The sequence below is a fragment of the Equus quagga genome, chromosome 2 (assembly GCF_021613505.1).
Source record: "Equus quagga isolate Etosha38 chromosome 2, UCLA_HA_Equagga_1.0, whole genome shotgun sequence".
Classification (NCBI taxonomy): domain Eukaryota; kingdom Metazoa; phylum Chordata; class Mammalia; order Perissodactyla; family Equidae; genus Equus; species Equus quagga.
In genome coordinates, this window is record NC_060268.1 from 90,989,498 (window position 1) to 91,009,191 (window position 19,694).

The 19,694-nt window shown below is 51.2% G+C and overlaps 1 protein-coding gene across 5 annotated transcripts in view; it reads right to left on the reverse strand.

The window, feature by feature from the left end:
* The window catches only part of NTRK3 (neurotrophic receptor tyrosine kinase 3), a 382,792-nt gene that overhangs the window by 309,071 nt on the left and 54,027 nt on the right, over positions 1-19,694 (reverse strand). For 4 of the 5 annotated variants that reach the window (XM_046654146.1, XM_046654145.1, XM_046654143.1 and 1 more), the window contains exons 2-3: positions 5,323-5,397; positions 4,493-4,564 (exon numbers count right to left, since the gene is read on the reverse strand). In XM_046654146.1, coding sequence (XP_046510102.1) covers positions 4,493-4,564; positions 5,323-5,397 — 147 coding nt within the window. Of the gene's footprint in view, positions 1-4,492; positions 4,565-5,322; positions 5,398-19,694 lie in introns of those variants that run through there. The other variant, XM_046654147.1, reaches the window with a different exon arrangement.

Sequence of the window (19,694 nt, forward strand, 5' to 3'; positions counted from 1 at the left end):
CTTGCTGTGAAAACTAGAGAGAGAGATGAAACACGCCTGGGACGTAGGAAAGGCCATGGACTTCAGAGTCGAAGGGATCAGAGTCCAAATCCTGGCTGTTCCACTAACTACTGTGTGACCTCGGGGGAACTCAGTCATGACTTCTGCGCCTCAATGTTCTCATCTAGGAAATGGGGGTAGAGGAACCCTAACTCACAGTTATTGTGCAGAGTGAGATCGTATTTAGAAAAGCCCCAGGCACGGTCCTTGGCACACAGTAAGTTCTCCATCAACACTAGCTTCCCTCTTCTCTTTTGATACCAGCATTTTTTATACAATTTTCCAGAGCTTAATAAATTGCTTCAGTGAAAAACTTGCCCCTTGTGTCCCACGAGACATAGCAGAGAGGTTCCTAGAAAGAGAATCAGAGGACTTCTTGGAAGTTCCACTTCTGTTACTTACAAGTCAGACCCTCCCTGGGCTGTCTCCTAACCACACTCCCCCACCCAGGATGGCAATGCGAATTAAATGAGATAATGTATGAGAAAGCACTTTTTGAAAACCATCAAGTGCACTACAGATGAGGGAAAGTACTATCTTTTGAGTGCAGTTCATAGACAGACATCGACGTCGGTCTACTTATGGGGACCCCAGTGGAGCTCCAGCCAGTGTGTGAGCCACGCCAGAGAAAACAAACCCCAAAAAGGAAGCACGAGCCAGCTGCGGAGGACACAGTCCAAGTTCAATCGTGCGGGTGGATGTGGTTTCAAATCAGATGGAAATAAAGTGTAAGCTCATTAGTTGCAATTGCTTGGGTCCTTTCTAAAACTAACAGCATTAAGAGGGGTCTCCACAGGGTCCAGAGCAGGGGACTAAATGGAGAGAACAGAGAGTCTATCCAGTTTCTTCATCAGTGTTCAAGGAAGAAGGACACCAGGGATGGCAGATATGACTGTTCCAGCCACCAGGGAGATGGACTGCACTGTAGGACAGAAATTCAGCTTTTCCGAGATAAAGTAGTGGCCACCTAAAGCCCTCCTCTTTGATTCTCTTATCGCCACCACCAATAACAACAATAGTTGCTATCATTACTAGCAACTGCCATTTCTGAACCCTGTTTACCAGGCACTGGGCTAAGTGCTGTCTGTGCCTCCTATCATTTAATCTCCACCACAGCCCATGCCTAGGGCGCTGTTATTACGCCCATTTTACAGATGAACAAATAGCTATTCCAAGTATCAATCTGGAAAATCTCTATCCTTAAGAATCTTTAATGCAAAATCCTTAAGCTCAGGGAAAGGACATATAGGTCAAGAATATTCCAGTCTCTCAAAGAATTTCCCTTGATGAACATAAATCAATATTTTACTTTTTCATCTTCAATAAAAGATGGAGAAAACTGACGTGGTCAAGAGGAGATGGTCAGTCACACATAAACCTTGAAGTAGGATCCAAGAGTCCGAATCTCCAGGCTTCTTTGTGGCAGACAACTTGGCTTTAACATCATTGCTTCCTTTTCAGGCCTAAAAAGAATTACACTGACTAATGCGACAGCAGCTTCAGGTGGGGGACAATGGAACCAATCAGAACAATTTGGACAACTTGACATCGGATAGGGCACAGTGATTTCACTTCCTGCGTCTTATTCTGTACATAAGGGAGAAGAAAAGACTTCTCAGCCATCACCCTAAAAAAAAATTAGAAAGAAAAAAGCCGCCAAGCCAGGGCTCGGCAATTAGTGTTGGAGTAAGTGATCATCTTGTGATTGCTCAGCTGGGGCCTGAAGACTTGTAAATGCATTTAGAGGCCAGAAATAGAAGATGTTGTGAGAGAGAGTAGAGAAACCTGGCCCATTTGCCAGGAGAAAATGTCCTGAACTGCCGGGAAATTCACTCAGTCAGGATTTAGGGCGTGTCTTCATAAATGGGAAAAGTTAATAAATAAACCCAGGGATGAAGCCAGTGCCTACGCCTCGACCTCTTGACTCTTCTCTCTATGACTCAGGCTCCTCTGGAAGCCCCGCTGTGCCTGTTGGAGCCCCTCGACCACGTGCTGACCTTCTCACATCAAGCTGAGCATCCAACTCACCCAGTATGTAGTCAGGCCTAAATTGGGCGTAGACTGACAGTGACCCATCCTTCTTGCTCCTGATCCCCCTGCAGCCCACAGCAAACACTTTGACAAGAGCTAGTCAATGTGTCCAGGAGAAAACAGGGCCCAAGGTCACGGGCAGGCTCACTGGCGTCATCAGAACCTACTCCAAACAGACTCCTCCTGCCCCCAAAGCCTTGGGAACCTTGCAAAGCCTCACCCGCCTGTCACTGCCACAACCCAGCAGACCCCAGATCATCCCCAAAGAGACAGGGGGTCAAAGCCCTCTTCCAGGATCTCCAGGGTAAGTCAAAGACCTAGTCCAGTACATCCCACTTCAGAGACACCCGTAACCCGAGGCAGCCCCCACTCCCACTTCCGTGGCCTGTAGAAACACGATGGGTCTCTGAAGCCCTCTTGATTTCCCCAAGAGCTATGGGTAACACAACACCCTAGCCTCTGAGCATCCAGCCATTGTCCTCAAAGAGGACAAAGCTTCTCCCATGTTGACAGCTTCTCTCCCCCAAATGTGACCCCAGACCACAAACTGGCACTCCATACATCATATTCTACCCACGGAGTGGGTTTTTTGGCCCATGGAGTTGATAGGTTTATTTTTAGTTGCCTGTATTTAAAACTTGAGAGGTTTCACTGGACCTCCAGCTCTTCCTGAATAAACAGTGAGTCTGGCAACACGAGGCCCCACCTCCACACAGCAGCCATCAGCTGGAAGTGCTCACTGGCTGCCCCTTTCCAGGGCACATGTGGTCCCCAGCCCCTGCTGTCCCCACCTGGTCCGCCGTAGGCATTTCAGCTTCATGACCCTTATATGAGTCAGCATGAACAGGGAAACTTCTCAGAGGTCAAAAGTTCCTCCCCCTGGGATATTTTACTGTGAAACTCAAATCCCTAATAAAATAAACACCTGGAACATCTGGTCCAAGGCCCTCCTCTGCTCCCAGCTACACCCCCCAGCTGCAAAGAACCCACATCAGGAGAATCCCACCACAGAGGCTCAACTAGGGCCAGCGGGCGAGAGCTACATGACACAGTTGAGAGGGAGGTCTCGGTCCCCAGCAGCGAAGACATGGGGCCCTGAGCAACGGCCGTACAGTATGCTATTTCCAGAGGGAGGAAAGAAAGTTCAGCACAAGACAGGGGTGGCCATAAGGGATAAAAAAAATATTTATCGAGCACCCACTATGTGCTTGGGAAAAGACACAGAAGGCTGGGGGTGAGGCCAGGACCCCACAGAAGAGAAACGACTCCCCACCACAGTGCTCCATGATGTCTTCTCTTTCTGCACCTCCCCTCCCTGCCACTTTCCAAGAGCTGCCCTTGGATGGCCTGCCTCTCCCATGAGATTCCTCCCCACCCAGGCTGCCCTTCCATTATCAAATGCAAAGCGCTTCCACCAGTGCAATTCTCAAGCGGCCAAAGGCAAGACTCGGTGCATATCATTCCTCCATTTTCTCCCCAAATACAAGACTCCACTCCCCTGGTTCCTGCGGAATCTCTGCTCTTGGGGAACATGCCCAGTAGATGTCCAAGATGGCCACTAGCCTCAAAGAAGAGCTGACTGGACAGCAAGCACCCCCCGCAGATGCAGTGGATTGGTGCTTCCCCTGATGGCTCGCCCTAGGCCTCCTTCGAAGCCCACCTTCTCCCCAAGACGTGGCGATCCTCCAGCTGAATCTGAGGCTTCAGCCCAGAACCTGGCTTGAAGAGGAAGCACCAAGCTCACGCAATTCCACCCCCAGGTCTAACCAGAGCCAACCCTGAGGAGGCCCCTCCACCATCAGACATGGCAGGTAGGCAGAGGGGAGGGGTGGGGAAAGGGAGGCACTGGCAGACAGGAGTCTCACCAGAGCCATGTGACCTCCAGCTTGTCCCAAAGCTGTGTGACCTTCTATACACTTGTCTCCACTTCTCAGGGCTCTTCTCCATTGAACCCAGGATCTATTTAGACGTAACACTTGGTCTAGTCCTGCTTTCCGTCTTCTTCCAACCCCAGACCCCGACACACATACACACTTGTGGACCTACAAATGGCCTTAAAAGTGTAACAGTCACATCATATGCTACACTTACATGTGGAATTTCCTACCATTTACATTCTCATAAATTGCAAACTTCATCATGGAAAGTGAACAAACTTGGGATTCAGGAGAACCTCCCTCTTCGCCCTGGTTCTAGGCTTTCTTTCCAACAGGAAACTTAGAGATCATCAAATCCAAAACGCTCATTTTAAGAGGCAAAATCGGAGGCCCACAGAAGTTACCGGACTTGCCCCAGGGCGCACCGCGGCAAAGCTTAGGTCTAGATCTCAGGTCTCCAGCTCCCCGGCCCAGGACTCTCTCCCTGACGTGGGCCCCCCACCCACCCGCCCACTCCCTGTGGCCCAGCACCCAGCTCTACTCACATATAGCGCAAGTGGGGGTTCTTGGCAAAGGCTCTGGGTTGGATGCTCCGAAGTCCTGAGTTCTTGATGGTCCTGGAGAGAGAGAAAAAGATGGTCGGCAGAGCTTAAGGGAAGGGGGACACTTCCTCCCGTCTAAGGCTGACAGGAGGTCAGGGCTAGACTGGCCCTGCAGCTGCATCTGTGAACTGAATCCCTTCTTCATTGTCAGCCATCACTGGGTGGTCCAATCGGGGGTGTTCGGGGAGGGGGGTCATCCGGGCTCACACCCCACTGGGACCTGGGGGAGGGTTCAGGATGTGAGTGGGCAGGGCTGGCAGCTGTCCTCCACCCATCCTGGCCAGTAGGTAAGGGCAGAGCTCCTGCTCACAGATCTGGTCCAGCAACCACAGGGCTGCTGCCCGCTTTGAGCCATCTCCCTCCCTCCACCCCAAATCCCCCACCGCCACTAGCACTAAGGTCCAAAGGAGGAGGTGGCTGGGAAATCGCATACTCTATGGGGACCGTGAGTCAAGCACAGGGCTGAGGAAAGAACACTAGCCTGGGAGACCTGGGTTCAGGTCCTGCCTTGAAACCCTATGCACAGGGTGAGACCTCACACGACCCCCTTACCTCTGGAGGCTACGGTGGAATGTGGGAGTGAAACGGGGAAGGCTTTGAAGCCCCTGGCATTCTCTAAGTGGGCGGTGCCAACTCTATTAAAAGAGGACCCCCTCACAGGGGAAGTGCAGACAGCAGCCCAGCAGGGCCCATCACTCGGCCCCGGAAGGTGGACAGGTGGACCCCCACCCCTTCCACTGGGCGAGGCCCCTCCCGTGACCTGGCGCACTCACAGCTTTTGGAGGCCAGTGTAGAGCTCCATGTCCACGGCGTTGAGCGTGTGCAGGCCGCGCCAGTTCTCTATGTGTCTGCAGGGGAGGAGGAAAGGCAGGGTTCAGGTCAGCGGAGGGGCCCAGGGAGATGCACCGGCTTTAGAGCCAGAGGGACCTGGGCTGGAATCCTGGATTGGCCACATGCGAGCCAGGCCTCCTGCCAAGTCACCAAATCTCTCTGAGCCTCAGTTTCTTCCTCTGCACAGTGGGGTGTACACCACCTGCCCACCAGGGTCGTTGTTAGGACCAAAGTGCCTGGCCCTTGGACAGCACTGAATGTCCCCCCTCGGCTCCAGAAAGACTCTACTCTTTAAAGACTTGATACCCAACCTCCCTGTGGGTCTTCCTGACTTCTTCTTTCTGTCCCCTCTCCTTCATTTTCATCTTTAGGATTTCTTAAGCAAAGGCTCATTTTCTCAGTTCCTGCCCATAATAATGACAATACAAATGACTCGGTAACAAAAAGGGGTGCGAGAGTGGCTTGCTGGTGGGCACGACTTTTGGGTAGGAAAAGGCAGGAGGAACACACACCTTCCTCAGGGTCCCCAAGGGTCCAGACACTGAAGTCTCAACTTGGGTGACCACGGCCCAATCCATATGGAGTTCAAGAACACCAATGGCTTGTTTTGGCAGAACTGACTCCACAAGGGAAGGGACAACCAAGGGACCAGGGAGGCTCCACAGTGTCACGGAAAGTATGTGAGAGTGGCAGTCAAGGAGTCCAACGCTAGCTTCATCTCTGTGATTTAAGAAGCCAGTGGCTGTGAGCGAGAGCTTTGAGCGAGAGCTTTGACCTCTCTGGGCCTCTCGCATCTTCCTTTGTAAAGGAGGAGGGTTGCACTAAATGGACAGTTTCTGGCCCCTTCTCATCACAAAGATCTCCTTTCAGAACTTCCTCCCAAAAGAGATCTCAAGTTTCAAGAGGCTTGTGTGGAGCAAGCACACTACATTTATTAAGTAATAATTAATTCATCTTCTTGGATTTATTAATCAAAGATGTAAATCACCGTTAACCAGAGCTTTTCATCAACAGATATAAACCAGCCCTAACTTGCCCAGTGGATAAATTCCACCCCAAAGCAAAGGAACTCGCCTTGCTTACAGAAAGTTCTGTAAGCATGGGAGGGCTTGTCATGGGTATGGCTTTGATTTCTGTTAGGTATTTTGTTTTGTTTTTGATATTGACAAAACTCCAGGGACAAACATCCTCCACTACTGCTTTTGGGGTCCCAAAGTTGAGAATCATCAGACCAATGATGACCAAGCCCCTTTCCAACTCCACAGCTGTGCCAGAGGCTACCGTTCAGACACAGCTGCCATCCCAAGGAGCTCCAAGGGGACAAAGCCTTCCACTGTCCACCCAGCCCTCCCAAGATCCGACTCTCCCATCAGTGCCCCCGAGGGCCCGGCACCCTCTTTAGCCAGGAGTGCAGACGGGTGACAGCTCACCCTAGGACGGAGTTACTGGAGGCCCACTCAGGCCAAAAAAGTGGCAGCCACCTTCCCCAGACATCTCCTCTCTGGCCCCAGCGCACCCGCGGCGCTGCCATCTGCCACCGAGTGAGCCAGAGCCAGAAAGGCAGCAGGGTGGCAGTGGCCAGGGCCCCTGGAAGCATTTCAGAGCCACACAGTGACAAGGTATGCCGTTTTGTACCACATTCTCTCGGAGCCCCCGCTGAGCAGCCAGACACACTGGCATCTGCCAGGGACGTGGACCAGGTGGCCAGGTCGGTATTGGATTCCAACTCCAAAGTCTTCTCCCTGGGAGCCTCATGGCCCCAGGGCAGTTTGTTTGGTCTGGTCCCACCAAGGCAGGGGCCCTGGCTCCGTTTCAGATGAAAAGAAAGGGCAGAGGAGTAGAACGACCTGTGCCAGTGCCCCCCGACCCCAGTGTGCTCACTGGGCCATGGGTCCATGTAAACTACCAAGTAGATGTCAGTACTCCTGCAGACGGCCATGCATTCGTGCGAGCCCAGCTGCAGACAAGGATCTGCTCCCAATAAGCAGCTGTCAATCAAGTTGTTTAAATAAATGAAATCGGGTTTTTTTAGCCCACATTAGAATTCCATAAACGTGTTTTACGAGGGTTGAGTTGTCAATCATCATTGCAATGATTCACCTTCTCAGCCCTCATGTCCACAGATTGACCCTCCTCCCACTCAGGCGCACACCAGGATACGGCAGGGCCATGCATGAACTCCTTGGTGCAAAGGGCTCCTGGTCAAAAGAATATGCCCTTGCTTCCTCTGTCGGTCTGAGTTTTCCTATATCAGGGAATCGCATTTTTACAGCCACAGTGCAAAGTGTGGTTAGGAGTCTGGTCTCTAGAACGGGGTCAGCAAGCTTCAGCCCACTGGCCAGATCCAGCCCACTGCCTGTTTCTGTACAGGCTGAGAGCTAAGAATAGCTTTTACAGCTTTAAAAAAAATCAAAAGTAGAATCCTATTTTGTGACATATGAAAATTATACAAAATTCAAATTTGAGTGTTCACGCCTGTTCATTTACTATTGTCTATAGCTGCTCTCGAAGTAAGCATGGAGCTGAGTGGTTGCTGCAGAGACCATATGGCCTGCAAAGCCTCAATTATTTACTTTCTGGCCCGTTATAGAAAAAGGTTGTGGGCCCCTGCCTAGAGCCAGGCTGCCAGGATGCATATCCTGGCCCCATCGCTACCTCTGTCTACGTGACCCTGCCAGGTTACTCCACCTGTCTGTGCCTCAGCTTCTCTATCTGTCAAATGGGGAAAATGAAATACCTCCAGCATAACAATGATGCGGGGATTGAAAGACTACGTTAAAATTCCCTTCCCGGCAGCCAGGGGCCCACAGTAAGTCCTCAGGAAGTGCTGGCCGGCCACGAGGATTATTTTTAAGCCTGCGCCTTGCAGAGGCTGAGCAGTCTTCTCAGTTTTCAAGCTAAAAACGGTATCACGGTTCTGCTGGAAGTTGTCATTTCTCAGCCATCATTGATAAAAACTCATGTGGCAGAAGGGTGGAGGGGTAGTAAGCCTGTCATTCACGACCTCCAGGAAAATGCTCCTGCAGAAGTCACAAACAGGTTCAGGGGACGCGCCAATGGCAGCTCAGGGCAGTTTCCAAGGGGAGCATGGGGCGGTGAAGGCGCAGCCTGACATCTGTGGATGACATCGGCAGGACGCCTGCCAAGCTCTCCTATGACTCACCACTTGTACCAGCCGGGGGTCAGTTCTGGTAATGCTGCTGGCTGCTTTGCACCATTAGGGAGGCCGTGAGTTTCAGTGGAAAAGGCAGGCTCTAAAAATACAATAAATAACTAAGATAAGGTATGAGAGCAGGTTCAGCCTGCCTTTGTTCGTGGTAAACGGTGGGTACCTTGGCCTGGTATGATTACAGGTGGCTTCTCCATTTTTGCGCTTTTCTAGGTCATCCAGCTGTCTTCATCAGGCATTTATTTTATCATTTGAAAAACGATCAGTGACTACCATCTTTTTAAAGGAAGGTTAGGTTTTGAACGTCGTGTAGGGCAGTCACTGGTCCCCCTGTTTCCGGACCACAGGCTGCCCCAGCCCATCCCCACAGAGGCGTCTTGAAAAAGAACGCGGAGCGACACCAGGAGCAGGGGCCCCGGTGTGAGATGCTGCGTTTGTCCGCTCTGATCTTGGGAACAGCGGCCAGCAGCCTTGTGCTCAATCGGGAGCCCCTGCCCTCACCAGGAGCAGGAGGGGAGGGGTAGAGAGGAGACTAAGGGGAAGACCCCGGGCCCCCATCCTAACTTTAGTTAGCTCCACTTTAGTCTCTTGTAATACAGTGGTTCTCAGCTGGAGGCAATTTTGTCCCCCAGGGGAGATCAGGCAATGTCTGGAGACTTTTTTGGTGGTCTCACCTTAGGGGAAGGGAGTGATATGGGCATCTAGTGGGTAGAGGCCAAGGACGCTCCTAAACATTCCAGAAACGCACAAGACAGGCCCCACAATAAATAATGACCAGCCCACAACGTCCATAGTACTGAGGTTGGGAAATGCGACTTGATTCCATGAGGCTTCTGCCTAAAACTGCCATTGAAGCAAGAGTCCCAGGGCTTTAAACAGCAACAACTTTGAAGACAACCGCTTTGCAGCAAACACAAAGAGGCCCCAGACCGAAACCAACAGGCTTGCCTCCAGGTCACTGGGTCCAAGTGAGAGGAGAAAATCAAAACCAGGTCTCCTGGACCCTCTCTAGCCAAGGACAGTACTCGAGAGGAAGTGAGGGATGCTTTGGTCCCCTGGACGATGGCCAAATCCAGGTTACACATTCCAGAAGCGACAATGGTCTCTGGATGGAATCCACTGGCCAAGGGTCTTTTCCCTCCACCACAAGTTCCTCTTGTGCATTTCTCAGGCCCTCTCATCGCGTGGCAATGTGAAATGCTCCATCCAGAGAGGCAGCTGGGTGCCCTGTCCCTACCTCTGGCCACCGCCCTTCCTTCACACCCCAGAATCATGACTCTTTGCCAAGAGCTAAGGTGCAACACTTTTCCAGAGAGAGGGAGGAAGTGAGGCTTAAGTCATGACAACGCTGAGCTCCCGAGCCTAGACCCGTGCTTAGGGCTGCAGCTCAGAAAACCTCCGCGCGGTCCAGGTGGGCCCCGTGGTCAGAGAACATGCTGCCGCCAGGTAGACGCGGGTGGATCAGAGCCAGAGGATCGCTCAGGTGCAGAGGCTCTTCAGAAGCATGAAAAGAAACTACCCAAAATGAAGCCAGTCCCAATGCTTCCCAACAGCGGCTCCAGTCCTGGAGCAGACAAACCCAAACCACAGACAGCTGCTCCACATCCATTTTGGGGATGAACTAGGGCACAAGCGAAATATTAATTGATACATCCATAGAGAATTCAAAAATCCTTCAGGGTGGAATAAATTTGATTGTGCTTTTGTACCAGAGCTTTCTTCCTCCTTCTGTTTGGCTTGGGCCAAAATGGAAATGAATTGGCAATCTCCAAGTATACAAAAATTAGATGGGACAGACTGTGTGGCCCGTATTTTAATTAAAAACATGTCATGTGGATATGTTTAAGAGTTGTTTATAACTCCAATATTTAAGTCTTATATATAGAAAACTCTAGAGCACTGAGACGTCCACCTCCATCCAACACCAGGGGACTAAGTTTGTTGGGGAGGCCCATGAGAGGGGCAGGGCATCGTTCACCTGACAGAACTTTTCTTGTCACCTCAGTATTAGGCAAGACAAGGGCCTGGATGGTGGCAGTGGGACATGGGTCCCAGTACCGCCCCACCTTTCCAACCTTTTCTCTCTCCTCCCATGCTGGCAGATCCCTATTTTCACTGTGACTCCTCAGTGCTATTAATGAGCTGTTCTTCATAACCAAATTTTCCAGACAACTAAATTTAAATGCAAAACCTTTGCATGTTCAGCTTCCTTGCTGAACGTTCCTTTTGTTCCCCTGAAATGCATTCCACAACTCCTTGACTTCTTAAGCAGAGTAGGCAGAACATGACTTACATTTTCTTGATGATCTTGGATCGTCACAACCAACCTAACTAGTCTGCTGAGCTGTAATAGAGCGGCCCCCTCAGCAGCTCTTGATGGATGCAGAATCTGTGCCCCTACCCAAAAGGGCCCTATCCTGATATCATTCCTGAATTCTAATGGTTATTGCACCCATTTTTAACAGTTTTCTAGCTCCTTGCTATCAGGCCGTGACCATCACCCCTGGAGCATCTGGCCCAGGGCCCTCCTCCCTTCCAGCCTGCTCTGCAGCCCTGTGGAGCCCAGAGACTAAGAGGGGGCACCCTGGAGCCAGGCTGGCCTGGAGACCACACCCAGCTCTGGCACTTAGAAGCTGGATGTCCCTGGGCCAGTCACTTAGGCCTCTGCAGTCCTCAGTTTCCTCACAGGAAACTCAGTTGTTGTAAAGATTAGATGAGGCAACGCCCAAATCCTCGATGCACTACTGATGCATGGCGCTAGTGCGATAAACAGCTGAAGGCACTACTATTGTTGTTGTGTTAGTAAGAGTAAATCAAATCTGAATAAGGATCTAAGTGAATACGAGAAAATTCACATACACGCACATACACACCCGCACACACACAGAGATAGGTAGATATCTGCCCTGTTTCCTTACTGTGTTTCTCATCTCCTTTCTGGATGACCGAGGCTGCCAGATAACTGAAATATTCTTGGAGGCGCAGTCATAATTCACATTTTCCTGGTGGCATCTAAGTGTACACCACTAATATTATGTTCTGTATATCCATTCTTGGAGGGGCACCCTGGCAGGAGGCAGTTGAAATGCATTTCTCAGACATTTCTGTATACGAGTACTCCAGTCCTCCAACACAGACCACGAGAGCTTCAGATAAGACTGTGTAAGATGTCCCTTCTCTCTGAACCGTCCCCCGTCAGACCTGGGGCTCTCATCCCCTTCTCACCTGAATCCTGTTCTAAGATGGAGGCCCGAACTGAAGTCTGGAGTTCACTGCCTGGGGAAACTAGCCTGGAATTCCAGTTCCTCACAAGTCAGCATGGGAGCTGGCACATGCGTGAGTGCATGCACACACACACGTACACGCACAAGAATGTGCTGTGCATCTGATTTCGAAGCTTTGTAGGGCAGTGAGGAAATTGATTTGTTATCCAGGCATATTATGTCTAGTGATCCAGACAGAAGCATTAGCTTTCAATTATCTGATATGTTTAGCATTATAAACAAACCGTCTGGAGCAACAGCTCCACGGAGCTCAGGCACCAAGGCGGCTGGGGAGGAGATGCATCGGATCACACCAGCCAAGTCACCTGGCTCTCCTTCCCTTGACAGCTGTCAGGGCGGGTACTAGATGCCTGGGAAGCTGGACCCAAGAGTCTGGGGAACCTTCTTGGGCTGGCAACCCCAGCATGCCAGCGCATTAGCACACCAGCTCTAGAAGCAGCTGCACACCAGGGACCACATTGAACAAGACCCGCACCCGGGACCCCCCGGGACCACAGAAAGGAACATTCAGATCATGCGGTGAACAGATGGGAGACAACAACATCTGTTTTGGCTTCCTGCGCAATTCCAAAGCTCGTGCCAGGAACGGGGGACGTTTGTGCACACACCTGTGCTCTTCAGGTGCTGAGATGCTGCGTCTCCTAACAGAGAAAAGATCAAGGGCACGCCCAACTCCCAGGAGCGAGACTTCATGTGGGAGTCAGCCGGTTCGCTGGGGAGTCTAGGCGGTCCTGCCTGGCCCCAGGCCTGCAACCAGACTGGCCTGCCCCCACCAGTCTATCTACTCCTCTCCACTTCACTGCTGCCACCTGGGTGGGTGGGTGCGGGACCCCGGAATGCCCACAGGTCAGCACACCAGGTAGCCACCACCTCTAACCTGCCATCAACGCCTCCTGACTAGCCTCCCTGCCCTCAGCCTTCTCCTCCATGAGTCTCGACGCCAGCACCATCACAGTCTCCCCTATGTAAAACCCTCCACCGCTTCCCTTAGCTCTTCCAATCAAACCCAAACCCGGGGCCACGGCCCACAATGTCCCGCATGAGCTGGCTCCTGTCTGCTTCTGCGGCCCTGTCTCTTAGCACCTTCCCCTTGTTTCCTGGGCCCCAGCCACACTGGCCCGCATTCTGTTCTTTAAACACACCAGGCTGATTCCCAACCGGAACTCCCAGGACACACTTCCCGGGCCCTTTGAGTCCCTCAGGTCTGCACTCAGAGGTCACCTTCTCAGAGAAGCCTGCCCAGACCCATGTGGGCACCCCCCTCCTTTTCCCTTCCAGCTGCTCTCTGGCACAAGCCCCTGTGTGTGTCCTTCACAGCCCTTAATAACCATCTGTAATTGTCTTATTTGATTATTTGATTACATGTTTGTCGTCAGTGTCTCCACACTGGAACGATGATGCATGAGAACAGGGAGTGTATCCGTCTCATTCACCACCAGAATCTCAAACGAGGACAGTTACCCCAGGATAAGTACACACATGGGAAGCCACCCAGTGTGTGTCAGAGGCTTCCATGCTCAGCTCCCACACAGCCCTTTCCATGGGCCCCCCAAGAAGACCGGAGCCCTGGTCTGACTCCACAGGCACCCCCGACTAGATCTCTGAGGGGGCATGTGGCCCAGGGCACAGCATTCAACATCCCAGTTGGGGACGGGCATCCTGGGGAATCACTACAGAGCCCAGAAACAGGGCGATACCAGAGGTCTCGGGAGGCCCATGGACCAGATCTCCCTCCCGGGCCCAGATCTCAGGTCTGCTGCTTACGGTCAGTGTCAGGAGTGGGGAAGTGGGCAGGGCCCCCTCTCGCCAAACACAGGAGGAGACGAGACCGGAATGCTCTAGGCACCTTGTCACATCTTTTCTATCCTTCCCTTCCCCCACATGACTACGACCTTCGCCAGAGCATGAGTTTTCGGAGGGCACCGACCAGGAGTTTGCATCTCCAGTGCCATGCAAATGCTCAGTGACATCTGAGCAAATGAACTAATGAATGATGAACGAACCCACAAAGGGATCAACAGCAAAACTAAAGCCTTTAGCACTCGATCGGCAACTCCTGTGGGTCTTCCACTCAACCCCTCTCGCCTTCTCAAGAACTCATTGATTTCTTCTCTCTCTTCTCCGCACCCTCACTTTCTCTCTGCTGGATTTTCTCATCAGCATACAATCATATTCTAGGAGATCCCATTTAAAAGGAACATCTCCTGGACTCCATGTCATCCTCCAGCTACCAACTCATGTCTCTACACCTCTTTATGGCAAATGGTATCAAAAGTACTGTCTACACTCTTCGGCCCTACTTCCTCACCTCCCTTTGATTCTTTATCCCAATTTGTCTTCTGTCCCCACTACTCTACCGAAACTACATTGTCAAGGTCACCAGGGATTTCCACACTGGCAAACCCAACAGACTTTTCTCTGCCACCCAGTTACCCAATCTCTCAGCAGCGTTTGACTGGGTTAAGCACTCTCTCTTTCTTGAAACATGCTCTTCCCTACAGATTCCTTAACTCCACTCTCTCCTGGTCTGCTTTCTCCTCCCCTGGCTATTCCTTCCAGTCTCCTTTGCTGGTCCTATATTCTTTGTATGATCTCTAAGTGCTAGAGTCTCTCAGGCCTCACCCCGCCACCATGCCATGGCGATCTCACCCGCGTGCTGGCTCTGAATACCGCCTATGCTCCGATGGTGCCCAGATGTTTATCTCTAGTCAGGCCTCTCCCCCAAGCTCCAGGCTCCTCCTTGCTATCTCAGCAGGTCCAACACCAGCCCTTGCTTTCCTCCCACTGGGGCCTTCTCCATCGCAATAAATGGCACCGGTAGCACCCAGTTATCCAAGTCAAACTCCATCATCGATCCTCCCATGTCCACACCTTAGCAAGTCCATGTCCACAATGGAAATCAGCTCGGCCCACTTATCACCACCTCCACTCCTATCCCCTGGGCCCACACCACCATCCCCTCTCACATGGACCACCGCCTCCAAAGCATGAGCACTGCCTCCACTCCAGCCTGACTAGAGTCTGTCCTCCAGGCAGAAGCCGGAATGAACGTTTTATAATATAAATCTGATCACGCCCTCCTCCTCCACCCCCACCCCCAAAACCAAACCTCCAATGGCTTCTCCTGTATGTGGGAGGAAATGAAGACTCTGCCACGGCCAGCGAGATCCTACAGGTCTGGCTCATGCCTCTCCCTCCTCAGCTCACACAAACCTCACCCTTGTTCACGTGGCTTTAGTCTCGCCGGTCTCCTTTCTAGTGTCCAAAACACCAAGCTCCCTCCCTCTGCTAAGGGATTTGTGTTTGGTTTTTCCTTAAAAGCACTTGCATTCTCTTTAAATGTCATCTCTTCCGAGAAGCCCTCCTTGGCCAACCTACTAACGTCCTTCTGTACAATCTTCCTCCGGATCAAAAGTTCTCAAGCCAGGGGTGGATTTTGCCCCCCAGAGGACATTTGGCAAAGTCTGGAGACATCTTTGATTATCACGACGTGGGAGGTGCTACTGGCATCCAGTCAGTAGAGGCCAGGGACATTACTAAATATCCTACAACACAGGACAGCACCCTCACAACAAAGAAGGATCCAATCCAAAATGTCAATAGTGCCAAGCCTGAAAAACGTTGCTCTGGGTATTTCCTTTATATCACTTGCCAAAATCCATCATTATCTCATGTACATGTTTACTTGTTCATTGTGTCTCTCCCATAACAGAATGCAAGCTCCATGAGGGCAGGCAGCCTGTCCATCTTGTTCACTACTACATCCACAACACCCAGCCCAGTTCCTGTTGAACCAGGAACTTAAAATTTAAATGAATAAAATAACAAATGACTGTCTTTCCTCAGAACCCTGGGACCTTGTGGCAAGTCATGAAAAGGCTCTCGTTCCCAAGGTCTTGACGAGACCAGCATCTTCTCCAAACATTCGAAGAGACTAAGGTGTAAAGAAGCAAGCTGTGCCCATGGGGTTGGGGCCAGGGGGCCAGAATCCTGTGGCCCCTAGGAGACAATCTCCTCTTATCTATGGATGAATCAAACCACATTGATCATAAGACCTCTGGTCGCTCCCAGACATCTCAGCTTTGAACTAGGAGAGAAACAGGGGGTCTTTGATGAAGAGCAGAAACAGCCTGAGGCAGAGAGAGAGACACATTGACTTTGACCCTTTCTCCCCAAGAGGCCTTTCTCCCAACAGGAGAAAGTCTGAGCAAGAAGCAGAGTCTGGTCCAGGCCAGAGCAGCTAGCTTGAAAGTAATCCAATAGTGCGAGCTCTGTGCCTAAGATCAGCTGGCCCCAGGGGTCCGGAGAGTGCCGCCCTTCGGGTGGCCAATTTCCTTAGGAAAATATGAAATGGCCAGGCCACCCTTTACTGAATTATAAAGCACTTATCACTTCTTTAATACCTAGCCACATGGAGGGCTTAATTCACTCAATATGGAAGTTATAAAGGCGAAGTGGTAAGCGAGCATTAAGCTCAAGTGCATTGCATAAAGACTTACGAGGGCAATATTTTCCCCCTGTTAAAACGGTAGATTTCCTCACTGCAACTCCACCTCAGAGTTAATGCGGAAAAGTTTCTCCAAGACTCAGAGCATCTTCATTGTTGGAGGGTAATTCCAGGTCACTGGGAGGGAAGGGAGTCTTTGACTTTGCAGGAACAATTATCCTGGAACGCAAGGGTGTCAGAGTGATTAGTCAAGGTAACCAGCAGAAAGACAAGATCGGGGGGCCAGCCCCTGGCCAAGTGGTTAGCTTCATGCGCTCGGCTTCAGCAGCCTAGGGCTCACCAGTTTGGATCCTGGGCGCAGACCTACACACCACTCACCAAGCCATGCTGTGGCAGCATCCCACATAGAAGAACTGGAAGGACTTACAACCAGGATATATGACTATGCACTGGGGCTTTGGGGAGGAAAATAAAGAAAGACAAGATCACACTGGTGATGCCTAGCGCTCTCTCTGCACAGCGAGCAGGGATGTGACCAAGCCGCAGAGGAGAAGACAGAAGTCATGGGACAGAGGAGGGAGGGCGGGCTGCACCAGGGCTGGTAGAGGGATGTGGAGGAGGAGGCTGCCGGGAGGGAGGCAGGCTCCATCAAAGACATGAGCGCTGGAGGAAACACTGGCTTACATCCGAGACCCACAAGGAGGGCAGGAACAGCATTAGCCCTTGTAATCTGTAAGGAAACCAGCCCTGGAATTCCTTAAGTTTCCAGAGGATTCCACCTCGGGCGCTGGAGAGGTTTTCTCGTGTTCACTTCTCTCTGCCTTGCTTCAGCATCGCGAGCAGTTCGTCATCCTCCGGCAAAAAACCGTCTGTTCTTGTCCCCATATTCTCACTCTCTGGGAAGGCATCTCTCTATTCACATGACTTCAATTAGTGCCTAATTAGAGATTAATTCCAGTTCTACAGCTCTACCTTTGATGCTTAACCTCTGCCCCGTCCTGTAGTTCGTGTTCTCACAATACTCAATCCCCTGGACTCCTAAGAGCACATATGGACAGACCAGCTCACTTTTACCTCCTATCTCTCCCAAACTACCTGTGCTGAGCGAGGCCTCCTGACCTGAAACCTTAGAGCAGAGATGGGGAGTGGATTTCGACTATGCACAATACCAGTGGTCGGCAAGAGCTAACACAGGCCGCTGTGTTTGGAAGGAATCTGTGCTTGAGCAGGAAAAAGAGCTGTGATCAATTAGTGATGGCGGCCACGGGCCCAATATATAGAGGGATGACATAAGTACCATCTACTAACCACATCTGTCCAAGAAACTTTTGACATCTCTCTCACTCTTTCTTACATTCAAGTCCCATCAAACTCTCCTCCGTGATATTTCTAGCAACTTCCCCATTTTTCTATTTCCACAGCCCCCATCTGAGAGAGCCTCGTGCTCAGAAGGATACAACAACCTCTTAGCAGACCTTACAGCATCCAGCCTTTGCATCCAAATCTGTTCAAGTCTCTGCTTTCTCAACGATGACTTTGAACACGTCCCTCCCAGGCTCAGGGCCCCCCGAGGGCTAACAAATGCCTCTCACACCAAACCAAAACTTCTCTTCGGAAGCCTGAAGCCTACAGGGAACACTGGAACTGAGGAGAAGGGGTGGTATAAAGAGCCACAGACCCTTTGAGGACAGAAGCAACTTTTCCTCCACTCCCCGTGTCCAAGCCGTTGCACTATTGAAATGCTTCCCACGGGCTGCATCCCGATTGAAGCTGAGAGGAAAGGGGGAATTGCTGGGACTTGTGTGAATGGCTTTGTGACTCTTCCTTCCATCATCCTCAGATCCCCTCATCTTTCTGCCACAGAAAATAAAAACTCCAGCTGCTTCAGGGAGGTGCACTCGCCTCGACAGAGAAGCCAGCCTGTCGAGCTTCATCAGACCATCTCCTCCTCAGTTCTTCCCTCCATGCCATGTTCAGAAGCCGTTTGCTGGAGGAAAAAATAACTTTGGAATCAGTCCTAGACTTGACTGTCCAGCCTACCACTGACCAGCTGGGTAATCTCCCACAGCCTCAGCATCTTCATCTCTAAAATAGACACAGAGATGCCACCTTCATGGAGGCATCATGAAGACGAATTAAAATAGTGTTTGTAGACAGCCTAGCACATTGTCTAGAATATGCTAGAGCTCAAAGAATGTCTATTTCCCTATCCATAAGGAAAGCAAGGGGCTGGCCCAGTGGCCTAGTGGTTAAGTTAGGTGTGCTCTGCTTTGGCGGCCTGGGTTCAGTTCCAAGGCACGGACCTACATCACTCGGTGGCTGGCCATGCTGGCGACCCACATACAAAATAGAGGAAGATTGGTACAGATGTCAGCTCAGGGCAAATCTTCCTCAGCAAAAAAAAATTTAAAAAGCAGTGTGACATAATAAGAAATACATGTATTTGGTCTCTGCTCCCCATTTCCTGGCACACAGTTCCTGAAATGCTTGGAATCTCCAAAGCAATGTGCCTTTTGTATGCTAATAAGAGGACTGGTGGCTTGGGGCTCCTGGATAGACTCAGGATGGGGGCTGGTAGCCTAGGGATCCAACCACACGACTAGAGGGTTAGGACTCTCAGCCCCACCTGACTGGAAGTTGAATTAATCACTGATAGCCATTGATTTAATCAATTGTGCCTACAGAATGAAGCCTCCATAGAATCCTAAACATTGGGTTCAGAGAGCTTCCAGGCTGGTGAACACGAGGAGGTGCTGGGAGGGTGGTGCACCGGGAGAGATCATGGGAGCTGCGTGTCCCTCCTCCCCCTCCCTTGCCCTATTCAGCTCCTCCATCCAGCTGCTCCTGAGTTATATCCTTTTATAAGAGACTAGTAACCTAGTAAGTAAATGTTTTGCTGAGTTCTGTGAGCCACTCTAGCAAACTACCAAAGCCAAGGAGGGGTCCTGGGAGCCTCCATCTACAGCCAGTCAGTCAGAAGCCCAGATGACAAGCCGGACTTGGGACTGGTGTCTGAAGTAGGGGGTGGTGCAGTCTCGTGGGACTGAGCCACTAACTGTGGCATCTGACACCACCTCCAGGTAGAGGGTGTCAGAACTGGATTGCAGGACACTCATTTGGTGTCCGCAGAGAACTAGAGAATTGGTCAGTATGGGGGAAAACCTCCACACACTTGGTGGCCAGAGTGAAGTCTTGAGAGCAGAGTATAGAAAAAGAAGTGAATTTTTTCTTTTCAGGCAGTCCCTGGATTGTGCATGGACTGAAGTCAGGAACTGGGGCCTCCCCGGCCGGGAGAGTGACCCTACTTGTGGCTGAGGCCATGACCTGCACGTGGCATGAGACCCTCTTCCCCACCTCTCCCCACGGCCGCCTCCTCCTCCTATTAGAACACAGCCTGCACTTAGTCAGCCAAAC